At 43.7% G+C, this 13,034-nt stretch overlaps 2 protein-coding genes across 4 annotated transcripts in view; one reads left to right on the top strand and one right to left on the bottom strand.

Annotated features, from left to right (window-relative positions):
- The window catches only part of DGLUCY (D-glutamate cyclase), a 42,894-nt gene extending 39,210 nt beyond the window's left edge, over positions 1–3,684 (bottom strand). Inside the window, exons 1-2 of one of the 3 annotated variants that reach the window (XM_084288223.1) lie at positions 3,661–3,684; positions 2,057–2,114 (exon numbers count right to left, since the gene is read on the bottom strand). The gene's annotated coding sequence lies outside the window, so the exon portion shown is untranslated. Of the gene's footprint in view, positions 1–2,056; positions 2,115–3,634 lie in introns of all 3 variants that reach the window. The other 2 variants (XM_084288221.1, XM_084288222.1) reach the window with 2 other exon arrangements.
- Positions 3,685–4,361: 677 nt separating this feature from the next.
- Positions 4,362–13,034, top strand: part of RPS6KA5 (ribosomal protein S6 kinase A5) — a 75,775-nt gene continuing 67,102 nt past the window's right edge. Inside the window, exon 1 of the mRNA XM_084287829.1 lies at positions 4,362–4,700. Within this exon, the coding sequence (XP_084143955.1) occupies positions 4,628–4,700 (73 nt within the window). The 5' untranslated portion in view covers positions 4,362–4,627. The remainder of the gene's footprint in view (positions 4,701–13,034) is intronic.

Genomic DNA, 13,034 nt, shown 5'->3' with positions numbered 1-13,034 from the left:
AAATTGGATCCTCTTTTTCCCTCACTGTGCAAATGTTCTCTGTGATTATGGGGAACACTTTGTATCATCCAGCTTTCCAACATTTGTACTTTGAAAATAGCATCTATTTTTGTAACAATTCAATGACCATAAGAAAGTGCTACATGTCTTCAACCTTAGCACCATATAAACTACCTTTTTCATATGCAGCTCCTCTTCAGAGAGAAAGTAAATCAAGTATGTCAATGGTGTAAAGCAGTGACACCCTGGAATTATGCAGCTACAGCACTCATTTTCTTCTTTCTTTCTGTCTCATTTCCTCTCAGAAGTCTGTATATTGAGCATTTCAATTTCATTTTCACCTCAGCTCTCAAACCATCTTGGCACACCAGCTCTTTTCGAACCCAAAAGGAAATGTGATACTTTTTCTTAAATGTTCAGCGATATCTTTCCATGTGGGTATTTCCCACAACATTTTTTCCTGTCTCTCTTTGCAATTAGGAATGGCAAGTAAATCTACATATTTCTGAACAGTTGTGTTGTGGGGTAGGTAAGGGACATCTATCTTTAGAACTCTGTTACTCCATGTTCCCAAACTTGCAGCACATGCTCAGCTCAAACATTGAACTGTTGGCTGACTGACCTGTCAGGCTGCTCTTATTGTACACACGAGTATCAGCATGACTCAAAAATACCATGTACAAAATAGACATCTGCATTATAGAGGGCAAGTGGCTCCTCACTACCCAATAGTCTTTAATTGTTTTTATTTCTTTTTGTTTTAACACTGGAGAGGTAATCTGTTGAATGCTCAACCATGCCAAATAGTATTTTTTTTTTTGTTGTTCAGTGTTATTGCACACACATAAAGTATTATTTAAAACACAAATAACATTTTCAGTCAGTTATACTGCACTCTGAGCTGCTCTTCCAAAAGTACAGTTTACATAGCAAGGGTGGTTTTACTTCTCCAAACTATAAAGCAATCTGTTACAGACCATTCTAGGCTCCCTGTGGGTCTATAGCCCATGATTGTTTCTGTACTTTTCACATGCCCTCTTTGGCTGCAGGCTCAAGCCAATTACCTCCTTCATCTGACTCTGTGACTCTCTCAGTCAGTTATTTAAACGGGAAAAATGCAGAATCTGAGTGCTTGTAACACAACTATCCGTGTTCCTGACTGATGGTGTGCTTTTGGGTATGGTTGGGCCCCTGACTAGTACCCTCTCAATGTCCTTGTAGAAACTGGGGGCCAGCATGGCTCAGTAACTGTTTACAATCTCGCTAAATCCAGGAAGCAGTATGGAAAAGGCCACCCTGATTTGAAAAGTAAAGAATTTAGTTGTATGCTTGCAAATTATGCCATGTTGTCACCTGCCCTGGCACCTAGAGAATGAATCTTGCTCTGTTTTATTTACTGCTACAGATGTAACCTGTATATTTCCAACTACCTGTAAATCCTATCTACCCTTAACAGTGACAAAACTCTGCCCTTTTACAAATGACCACAAGGCCAGAAACCAGTACAGTGATAATGATTCAAAGACAAAAGTGATGAAGTTAATGAAACCAGCCCGCTATGCCTGGACCATTCCACTAAAAGCAGGTCTACACTTAAATCAAGCACAGGACTGAGTTTTATTCCCCATTGCACCTAAAAGTTCAATTGAAATGAAATCTTGAACATAGTCTTGTACTGACGGAATAGACAGGAGGTTTAGGATTTCAGTCCCTTTGTCATAATGTCATAATGTATGTCAAAAGGTGGGATTATATTCAAGCATTCAGTAGGACTGTTTTGCTGTTTCTGGGTATGACGAGAGAACCTTACTGCTACAATATTTTAATTCTGGAGATAATGTTATGAAAAAATCTTAATTTTTTAGATGAAATAACCATATTGTTCCTTTACTTTTGCCAAAGTGCAAGCAAATCAGAAGGTCTCTCAGTGACAACAATGAACTTTCAGCTCATGCAATATGACTTTCCAAGCCCAGTCACAACTGAATTTAAATATACAGAGTAATCACTGTCTTGCTATATGCATAGTCTGCAGATACAATAATGTATCACTAACCTTGGTTAGATTTTTGGGGGTTTTCACCTCATTCTTTAAGGTTGTTAAATCCTTTAACCTGAAATTTAAAAGGAGAAAAGAGATTTCAGCCCAAGGCAAATAAGCAGATAAAGTCTGTCAAGCTATGACCATCTGAAACCAAGACTATTTGCAACTGTTGGATTCATTGCCAGCTCCACTCACACTAAGTGCTAGTAAAGAACAGAACAGAGTCAAATTTCAGTTACTCTCTTCTGTGGCTGCCAGGGACAGTTAGTCCAAAGCGCTGGCCAGCAGAGCCCCTGCATGACATTGTGCTAGTCTCTTTACGATCTAACATCTAGGACAAAGGATAACCAGAAGCTGTTGCAACTTCTAGAGAAGTAAAGCTGATGCTCCCGCTAGGTGTGGAAAGGAGCCATGAGTTATAAAGATGCAAAAATTTAACAATTAACTTTATCTGTTTATTTTGTATTTTCGTTATTTTCCCTTTTGTAAGGGAACCGCTAATGTAACATTTACTATCGCTGCAACTGAGACACTGCAATGTCACTTCTAACACAAAGTGACAAAAGTTAGCCAATCAGTGCTTTTTCAGTTCGAAAACACCTTCTGTAATCAAACTTTCTATATTTTTAATCTTGATAAAATACTGTCAGGAAGGCAGTAACTGAATGGACAATTCCAGTTAAGTTAGGTGCGTACCACATGCTATGGGCCAATACCGCAGCAGTACTCCTGCAGTGTTTTCTAGAGAAAAAAGTTCAACCAGGAATACCATAAAAGAAAACCCTTGGGTATTTTAACCTCTGAAAACAAACAAAACTAAACTGAACTTAAAATAAGATGTGGTATTTAAGTAATACTATAGTAGAAAGCTCCTATGAACTTTAAATAGTTCAATCTCTCCTCAGGAAATGGTAGAAACATGGGTATGTATGTACAAATACTCAAGCAGTATGTATATGTATGCAAACACACACGAAGAAAAACACAATACTGGAATGTGAATAAAGGCTGAGCAGAAGACATTTTATTTCACTCATGTCCAGTGTACCAAAATGAAGCTCTGCATGTGCACGCTGCTCCTGTGTATGACACGACATTCAAAAGAAACAAGCTGGGAATTACGGTGATAAGAACTGAGAAGAAGAGTAATTTGTGTAATCTGACAGAGGATGGGGGAAGCCGCAGGCTGCTGTGGGTGTACCCGCCTGCTTATCCATCGCAGCAGACCGAGAGGCTTAAGTGAGATCGAGAGGCCTGGTATCACCCCAAACACCTCTCCTTCCAAAGTCATAGAATCATTAAGGCACGAAAAGGCCTCCAAGGTCACCTGGTCCAACCACCCCCTGCCTCCATGTCACCCACTTACCCACGTCCCCAAGCACCACGTTCAACCTTTCCTGGAACACCCCCAGGGACGGTGACTCCACCGCCTCCCTGGGCACCCCGTCCCAACGCCTGACAGCTCTTTCTGAGAAGAAATGTCTCCTCATTCCCAACCCGAACCTGAGGCCATCCCCTCTGGCCCTACCACTAGAGAAGAAGCCGACCCCAGCTCCCCACAAACCCCCGATCCCGTGAGGGAGCCCCCACCTGGCACCGCCCGGGGCCGTTTTTACCTTCCAGCACCTCCCACCTCCTGCGCACCCCACGGCCCTCCCCAGCCCACCCCCGACCCCGGGGGAACGTCCCGGCAGCGCCTTGGAGCCTCTCGCCCCCATCTTGTGGGGCCGCCGAGCCGAGCCGAGCCGTGCCCCCCCCTCACAGCCCCTCCACCCGCCTCCATGGAAGCGATGCCGCCCGGCTCCCCCTCCGCCGCCCCTGCGAGTGGGGAGGCCCACGGCTGCCCCCCCCCCGCCCACCAGCCCGATGGAACAGGCCCGAGGGCGGGGCGCCACCGCCCGCTCCCTGGGATGATTGACAGCCGCAGCGGTCAATCGGCTCCTTCTCTTGTCCCCTAGGCAACGCAGAGCCCGCCCCCGGGGGAGGGCGGGGGGAGCGGGAGAGGCGGGCGGGAATGTTTACAAACAAGATCAGGGAGTAGAGGGGTGGGGAGGGGGGAGCGGGGGGGCGGGGCCAACGATTGGCGCAGCCGCCGAGCCAATGAGGGAAGGCGCCGCGGGGCGGAAGGGCGGGGGGCGGTGCGCGGGCCGCTCACTACCCAATCGCCGCTGGGGGCCGCGGGCGCGCGGGCCAATCAGCGCTCGGCGGGCAGGGAGGGGGCCCAGCGAGGAGCGGGGGCTGCCCTCCCTCTCCCTTCGGCTGGGCTCGGCTGGGCTCGGCTGGGCTCGGCGCCGCGCCGCGGGGCGGGGAGCGCGGCCGGAGCGAGGGGGAGGGGAGCCGCAAGGACATGGGCCGGCCCTGAGGGCCGGGGGAGGGCAGCCTACGTGTGTGTGTGTGAGTGTGTGTGTGAGTGAGTGTGTGAGCGCCTCCACGGCCCCCGCTCCCCGCTCCTCGCCGGCTGCATTTCACCCAGCTCCTATGGCCCCGGCTCGCCGCCAAGTGAAAAAATAAATAAAGAATAAAGCCAAAAAAAAAAAAAACATAAAAAAAATTTTACTAAAAATCCCCGCCCGGGACCGGACCATGGAGGGACCCTCGGGCCCGGCGGAGGACGGAGCCCGGCCGCTGCTCACCGTCAGGCACGAGCTGCGCAACGGTGAGTGGGGGGGGGGGGGTGAGGGGGGCGTGAAATGGCGGCCGGGGGCGCTGAGGGGAGCGGCCGGGCCCGGGGGGGTGAGGAGGAGGAGGAAGGGGCCGGGAGAGTTGTGCGGGACCGGGGGGGCAGCCCCGGGGGGATGGAGGGAGGAGAGGGGGGAAGGAGCGCTGGGGGGGGGCGCTTCGGCCGCTGGGCGTGTGTGGGGGGGTGCGAGCCCCGTCCCGCTGCGCTGTGCTGTGGGTGTTGCCGGAGGGGGCACGGGGCCGCGGGTCAGGCTCCTGGGTGTGTGGAGCAGTCCCTCGGACTTCTATGGCTCTGCCGGTGTGGGTGGGGGGCTGGTTGTCGCGGTCCTAAATTCCGCAGCTCTCTGTGGCAGCTTTCTGTGACAGCTCGCCTCTTTCTCGCAACTGTGCCAGCCCGCAGCCGCCCGGCTACCGGGCTGCTCAGCCCCCGCTGCCTGCTTTGCCTCCGTCCTGCCCCGAGACCCTCCGGAGCCGCCGTCCACCCCTTGGACCTCTCGGAAATGCTGCTGTGTTATGGAAGAGCCTGATATATTTGTAATAGGGACTCTGTGCTTCCCTGAAGTTTCCAGGCAACTTGACTGCTGCAGTAGATCTAGAACTTACTGTAAATTCACAAGTGCATGTAGCATGCAGTCAGGTTATATGTTTTTTCTGTTCATTATCAGTGAAGGTGCTATTAAACATGACCTTCATTCCTTTTCTCTCCCCTTCTTTTTCTCTTGTGTCCATTATTAAGTAAAAGTAACTGTAGGGTGATGTTCACCTTAAAAGTTTGAGACAAGCACCCCTGGGTTAACGTGGCTGACTTGCTTTACTGGGCCACTCGGGAATGCAGATGCTGTTGCTGAGGTCTTTTTGATAATGCTCAGCTTTAAGTCACTCAGGTCTAGGGGCTCTGTAGATGTACCCCAGTGGAGCATAGCTATCACTGCAGCCTGGGAGGGGAAAAAAGGCTCTCTTCCTGATAGCTGCGCAGAAACCAAAGAGGCAGTAGTTTCCTTCTTTCAAGAATAATAGTAATAAAAAAAGAACTGGTGCAATGCATATTTGTCTTGTTAGGTATTGCTAGATTTCAGTGTGCGGGAAATGTGTAGGGGAAAGGATCCGACACACATTTACTCCATAGAAATCTAGACATAGCTAGATAACTATTTTCTAGAAGTTAAGGCAGCACATATCCCTGCAGGATAGCTGTGTAAAGATAGTTTGAAAATAAACACATCCACTGACGCTAGACAAAGAGCTGTCTAACAGCATAATACACACATGTTTTGGTCCTGATCTTTAAGCTTTATAGAATCAGGAAGTACTGATACTTGATTTTAATTAAAAAAAAATAAATAATCTTGGGCTTGTTGGTCTCGTTTTAAGCTTCTGAAATTCCTTTAGTAGGATTCAGTTGCTTCTTCCCTCCTCATTTTCTTCTCCTTATTAAGTATTTAGAAAACTCTGCTTCTGAAAAATGCTTTCTAGCAATGGCTTGTCTATTTCTGGAACATTAGGGTGGAGGAGGGAGCTGCTCTGTCATGTACTCCTGGGAGACTCCTACTCCTGAAGGTGTCAATAGTGTCATCACTATGCAAGGCATATCAAGATATTGTCTCTGAACTTGTCTCTACACAAAGCACGGAGATGGGATAATTGGAAGAGAAGAGTTGCCATCAGCTTTCTTTTGTGTAGAAATAGGCAATTAGTAATCTCTAGGATACTTTGGATGCTTTTTGTATTTTTTTATTTTTTTTTTTGTACTGGGTCTGGCTGTGTGGGTGCTTAACTGCTGGCTGGGGTCAACCCACCCCAGTTTTAAAACGTGCAGCACGATTATTTTCACTTCATTTTGAGAAAGAGGGTGACGGTACGCCTAACAGGAATTGTAGCCGTAGGATCCTTGTTGCTTTAAAATACTGAGGTTGTACGCCATGAATATTCTTTTAATGTGTGATTTGTTTAGATTCCAGAGTTCCCCTCCTCTGTGTGTTTTCTTTGATGTTGCTAGCTCTGTGACTAATTGAATGATTTACGGAGTTGCATATCGAAACTAGCTGTCAGTTGGCAGATGAAAAAGAGGTCAGTCCTCGCAGCGCTTTGGAAGAATGTACTATTGTGGTAGAAATAGTGGCTTCTTTGAGAAGGGAGTGTCTCATTTTCATGTTGTGGAAGTTGTTGCTTGAACCTCTTGATAACAGAAAGTCATTCAAAGCATGAAAAATTAGCTATTCAAATCAGCTAAGTGCAGGTGAACCTGTAGTTATGCTTTGTAATTACTCGAGTCTTGGAATTGCTTTAAAACCATGTAGCTGGTTAGAGACAGGCATCGACTGCAGTCAAGTGAGTAAGTGAGCACACTATAAAACTCGGATTTCAGATGAAAAGAGTATCTTCAAGAACAAAACAGATGATTGCTGTTACCTTCAAGCCAGTATTGCAGCATATGAAAACGCACAGCTACAGCATATGTAGTGTTATTTCTACGCAGCACTCAGCTGCTTGTTAACCCTATCATACCATGGTTTGACATCTTTTAAACTTTGGCTTTGAAATTAAAATCCTGTCTTTGATAGGATCTGTCTTATTTTTGGGTCTATATCCCACGTTCTTATGGCACTGGAAGTCATTCTCTATTGCTTGACCAAAAAACAAGTGCTGAAAAAACATCAGTTCACAGGCATGTAGTTTGGTTCTGTGATAGGGAAGGAGCTGTGGTGCACAACACTTGAGTGCCTCTGTGAGATGCCATGTACTTTGCCAGGTTACAATGATTGAGTACTGCTCTGTGTATGTATTTCTTATTTTAATGATGCAAAGAATCAGATTTTCCTCATACTGGTGGACAAGCTGTATACATGCATTTGCTTTAGTGATTGTTCCTTTGGTCGGTTGTTTTGCTGATTAGACACAGCAGTGACTTTTAGAACACATTTCAATTAATAGTGATTTTTTTTCCTAATGTATTTAGCAACTGATTTACTTTTTTTTTTCCTTTTTTTTTTTTTTTCTTAATCTTCAGAAGAGATTGTCACACAAAACCTTTTTTTCTTCAGTAGAAACTCACAACTCAGCCACTTCAGAATAGCCACCAGCTCCTTTTGCTTATACTGGGAAGGAAGTGAGCTTGTGGGGAAAGTGGAATCCCCGTCTCTTGTCAGGAAGTCAAAGAAAAAACATAACAAAGATCAAATGATAGGAACTGGTGACTGTCTTTGACTGTTACTGAAGCTTTCCAGTGAAAATAGTAAGAAAATGAGAATTTCAGGATGATCTGTTTCTTGTATCTCATAAGGGAAAAGGTTGTATTCTTGAAGGCTAACCTCAGAGTTGTTACAGCTTTGCATCTGTTTTGGAGACCTAAGAAGAGATGTATTATTTACAGTGGAAAAAATACTATAATTGCCTCTTTATGTTTTCTGTTCCCTGGTTGTGTGAAGGAAGTGCACAATGAGAAACGTAAAACCTATTAGAGAACGATTTACGTGTGATGGGGAAGGATATGGGCAGAGGAAAGTGAGAAGAAAATGAACTGCTAACAGTGAGGTGTTTTTTTTTTTTTTTTTTGTTTTGTTTTGTTTTGTTTTGTTTTTTTCTACTTCTGTTTGCTTCTTTTATAGTTCTTGATTTTGGCGGGGAGGTGGTGGGGAGGGAAGGATTAAAGGATCCTGAAACTTCAGTGTATGTGACTGGCAGGGAGGCTGCCCATCTTGCAGTGAGTGTGTTCACTTCCAGCATTGCCCAGTGAGGGGCAAGGATGAGAAAACTGGGATTTTTTGGGGGCACTTTGTCTGACTGTGCTGTATGGCATGAGAAGAGGCATGTGAAGCCCAGAAGTCAGCACAGCGATGGGCTGCGGCACTGCAGACAGTTTGGAGCAGCAGGATAATTTGGAACTTCCACGTGAGCCAAGCAGCCTCGTTTATAATTGCACGTGGAACTATGAAAGGCTTAAGATAACTCATGGGCTGTTTGAAGGGTTTAGTATTACAAATTCTTAGTTACCCTTTATTGAGTGAGAACTTAAACTGGAATAGATTTATTTCTAAACTGTAAGATAGCTTGTTGTTTGTTCATATTGCATCCTAAGGCCTTGTGGAGATTCCTGTGCCTAAAAAAGATGATGAAATCATGAGTTAAATAGAGAATTCGGCCTCTGCGATGGAGCTACACCTGGCACCTCTACTGTATTCTTTCTATTTTTATTTTTAGAAGGAAATGTGTTTATGAAAGTTTAAAGATTCTTACACAAAGTATCATTTAAAAAGTAACAGTTTTTGTATCTGACTGTACTAATTCTGTGTTTCGTTCAGATATTGGGAGATACTAATAGTTGAATATTTCATAGCTCAGATATTTTTAACTTTTCTCTTTTAATCACTGAGATATATGTGCTCTGGTATTGCTTTTGAGTGAGTTTTTGAATATTCCTTAATACTACTTAAATCTCTGGTTTTTACACTTTCAAAATTGATGCTTTTTGTAGTCCAGGAATCTCCTGTTATTTATCTTCTGGTAACTTAATCAGCTTTGATTATGAATGAGCAGAGCAGCTATCGATCTGTTTGTTTTTTTCAGGCTTTGGAATCTAATAAGCCTGGCTGAATTGATTTATAAAAAGGTCTGCTACCTTTAAGCTCTCCTTGCTTAGAATAGCGATATTCTGTGAAGTGTCTCATCTAGGTGAGGACTACCAGTCAGCCTGCTGTTCAGACTTGTTCTGAAGTATTTTAAATATGTTGGTTTAAAAGCTCAAGCTGGATTCCACAAAAGATTTGGGAACCTTATATGCCACTTCAGTGCATTTTAGGCTCTTATTTAAGACACAATTCAGAAAACACTTGCCAGAGTTGCTTAAACCTATGTGAGAGCCTGGGTGTCTGAGGGTGTGATTTGTAGCTCTGTTCTTGACATAAATATTTCTGTTGGATCTCCTTCATTGCTTGGCATCATTTGTCAATATCTTCTGGTAAATGTTCTTTTTTTGCACTATTGTACAATCCTAATGATGAAGTGCAAGCTCTATTAAGATCTCTCTGCTTCCGACATGTTTTGTAGAAAGGCAGATGGCCTGGTTAATGAAGGACTTGCATTGTAGTCATTTTATTTGTTGTTTGTGTTTTGTTTTGGGATCTATTGTGACTGTTGACACTTATAAATATTTTATGCTGGCTTGAACAGTTAGTCATGAAAGCTTTACCTGAGAGAGCATCATTTTGAAGATAATTCTTAAGCTTTCCATGTTACTACCTGCATAAGCCAATACGTTACTTCTAAAGCTTTAAAGAGAGCCCATGACTTTTTCTTTTCTTTTCCTTCTTTCTTGCTTTGAAGTGGTATACTAATCTCTGTTGATAGAGAAGGCCAAATTTGATTCATACCTTGTTCTTGGATATCACTTCTGGTTTGAAAAGGTATGCACAGTCTTTAGAGAGCTGTTATTTTGAGTTAGCTGTTTCAACTCATTCTTTGGTGTTCAATTATAGCAACTTGATACATTAGCATGTTACCTAACTACTTTATTTTTTTGGCTGTTACATGATGTATACAGTTACTGCGCTTTGAGCTTCTAGTTAATGATGGAGATGCTTTGGGGTTGAATCTTGGTGACCTCATAGTGATTCATCGTACAGTAATGACAGACCTCATAGCTCAATCACTTCTGTAATAGCAAAAGCGTACTGCTGATGAATGCAAATGGATTTTAACATGGAGCATTTTCCGATTCAGACTATTGTCAGTCTGCAGTGTTAATCTCAGATACCCACACTTGTACATTCATTGCAGCTTCTGATGTACAAACGATAACTGTGGTGGGATAGTCTTCTGCAGCCCCAGTCCATGTTAATCATGGCTATGTTGTTTTCCTGTTGTCTTTCCCACAGTGTTTCACACTTCTGGATTTCCACATACTGTGTTACACTTAGCTAATACTTCCAAAGGTTTTTGTTACTTTTCGCTGTGTAAAGCTTTGGTTTCCAGGCCTCCTAGAATAGTATCAATGGCTTTCAGGTCTTGAATATTTTTCAGCTCAAATGGCCTTGTCCTTAAGTATCTGGTAATACAGATGATGAACAATTGTCACCACCGTTACCCTAGTTGTGACTCTAGAGCTCAGGGTAGCATGAGTTGTATTTTCTTTTATTTGATGTGAGTTCAGAACTGTAGGCATGTTTTATTTTTACTTTAATTTTTCTTTTAACCTAAGAGAAACGTAGGTAGTCCTTGAGGTGGTGTCCTTTGAAACAAAAGTTTGTGTGATGGCTCCTTGTCCTGATTAAATGATACCCTTGTTCAGTGACCTGACGATTATTAGTTGGTGGTGGTCTTTCAGATTTAAAGGACTGTGGAATATTTTTCAATTCCCTTCACAAATAGTTTTCAGCTGTTATAACAAGTTAAAATCGAAGTGTAATTTCATATACATAGCAGAAAAACAGTACAACATCTTAGATGCATTTTCATCAGTGTCTAATGAGCAACGGTTGTGTGGTTTTGGTTGTGTTTGTGTTTGGGATTTTTGTTTTATTTATTTATTTATTTTTGGTGTTGTTGCATCCCTCCATTCTCCAATCCTTGCCCAAGAATATGTGAGTTTTGGTCAATTTCAAGGCAAAACATCCACTATTGACTCTGACTAAGGGATGATCTTGATTTTTATGTTCCTTCAACTTTGAAAACCAGCATTTGTTGTTTGTTGCTGTGACTTAAAAGGTTAGATCAGTTCCCTTGGGTAGAGGTGGGCCGTTCCCTGAAGCAATGGTTTAGAATCAAGTTGATCATGACACCAGGTGTCAGACACTTGGTAATCTGAAATGCAACAGATTTTCTCCTATCCTATTTTCCTTCTTGCTTTTTCTGCTCTGCCTTAAAGTGTGTGAGGTTCATGGTTCTGTTCAGTAAACCAGCAGAGCTGGTCTCACGTTGCTGAGAATAGCAGAGACAAGTTGCAGCTTTCAGGCAGAGCTTGTCTTTAAAGGCTCCTTGATCTAATTCAGTAGAGGAGGCTCCAGTTTCATCTTTCTGCTTCAAAACCTGTAAGACGTGGAGTGTAGAAACAGAGGAGATACCAGATTTAACTTAAATAATAATTCAACAACAGCTGTTTTTATTTATTAAGATGATAAAAATGCAGTTTAAAACAAGTAGAGTCACTACTCAGTCCCACCTCGCACAGTTCTCCATTCATGCTGGGCCATCTCAAGGTTCAAGTATTGCTCAGGTGACAGTGCCTATTCCTGTGTTATCTGCAGATACTCCACCAAGCAGAAATAGGTTGTCCTGGTTCCCAGAGTCACAGACTGCTCTGTTTCCCCAGAGGTGAGAACAGCAGTACTGATCTTCCTGCTTTGGTGTCCCTGCATGTGGAGGTTTGTCTTCACAGTGGAAATCTTTCTAGACATTTGCTTTCTTCAGAGGTGATGACCAGGACTGATACCATTATTTCCTTTTTGTTTTTATGGTTGGCTGTTACATCTGGCCTTTCAGTCTGTTTCTCTCTTTCTGGGTTGATCACTTGTATCTTGCTGTAACCATCACCTGCATACCACAGAAAATCTGTAAATAGAAACTTCCTAACTGTGTACCTATGCAGTTAGCTTGTCTCCTAGAAGGTGCTGTGATCCTGCTACTTGTGCTGTTTTCTTTTGTTCCTGAGGTACCGCTGTCTTTTATACTGCTGTGCCATGTGTAGCTTCAGATTGCTTGTGGAGAAACTCTTGTCCTATTGACTTGGGTAGTACCTTCTTCATGTCCAAGTTCAGTTCCCTTCCTTTGTACCTTTCAGCTAATCTGTCAATGCATTTGAAGAAAAAGGGCACGGAGGAAAAAAAAGTCTGTTTCCAGACTCCTGGGAGCTGTTACCTTGTAATTGTGAAAGCAGTCCTCATGAAAAGTTTTCAGCAGTGGCCATTTGGGCTCTCACTGACTGGCTGGTGAATATGAAATTGATCTTTGGGATTTACACTCCTTAAAGCAGGTTCAAGGAAGTATCAGTATGGCAACTGTAGTTCTGGGGAAGCTGTGCCACATCTCAATGTCAAAAAGGGCATCTACTTTCAGCAGATGATGGCAAAGAACTGCTCTAGTAGCAGCTCTGGAAAGAACATGGTGGAGGCACCACAAGCTCTTCAGCCTGCATTTCTTGGCTGATGACTTCAGAGAGGGACTGAGTGCCGAGACTGTTGGATGTGCACTGAGTGCAGAGGCTGTTGGATCAAGCCATTGCCTGGCACGGCAGTGCTAGGAGAAATGCTGTCTGGGGGAATTGTTAATCTTTTCCTGTAGCTTTGAAGACTTATTATTAATGTTTTTATTTTATTTAAGA

This window comes from Netta rufina (genome assembly GCF_964035555.1).
Source record: "Netta rufina genome assembly, chromosome: 5".
In the NCBI taxonomy this organism is placed as follows: Eukaryota; Metazoa; Chordata; class Aves; order Anseriformes; family Anatidae; genus Netta; species Netta rufina.
Note: the sequence above shows the minus strand (reverse complement) of the source record. Positions and strands in the feature narration are given on the sequence as shown.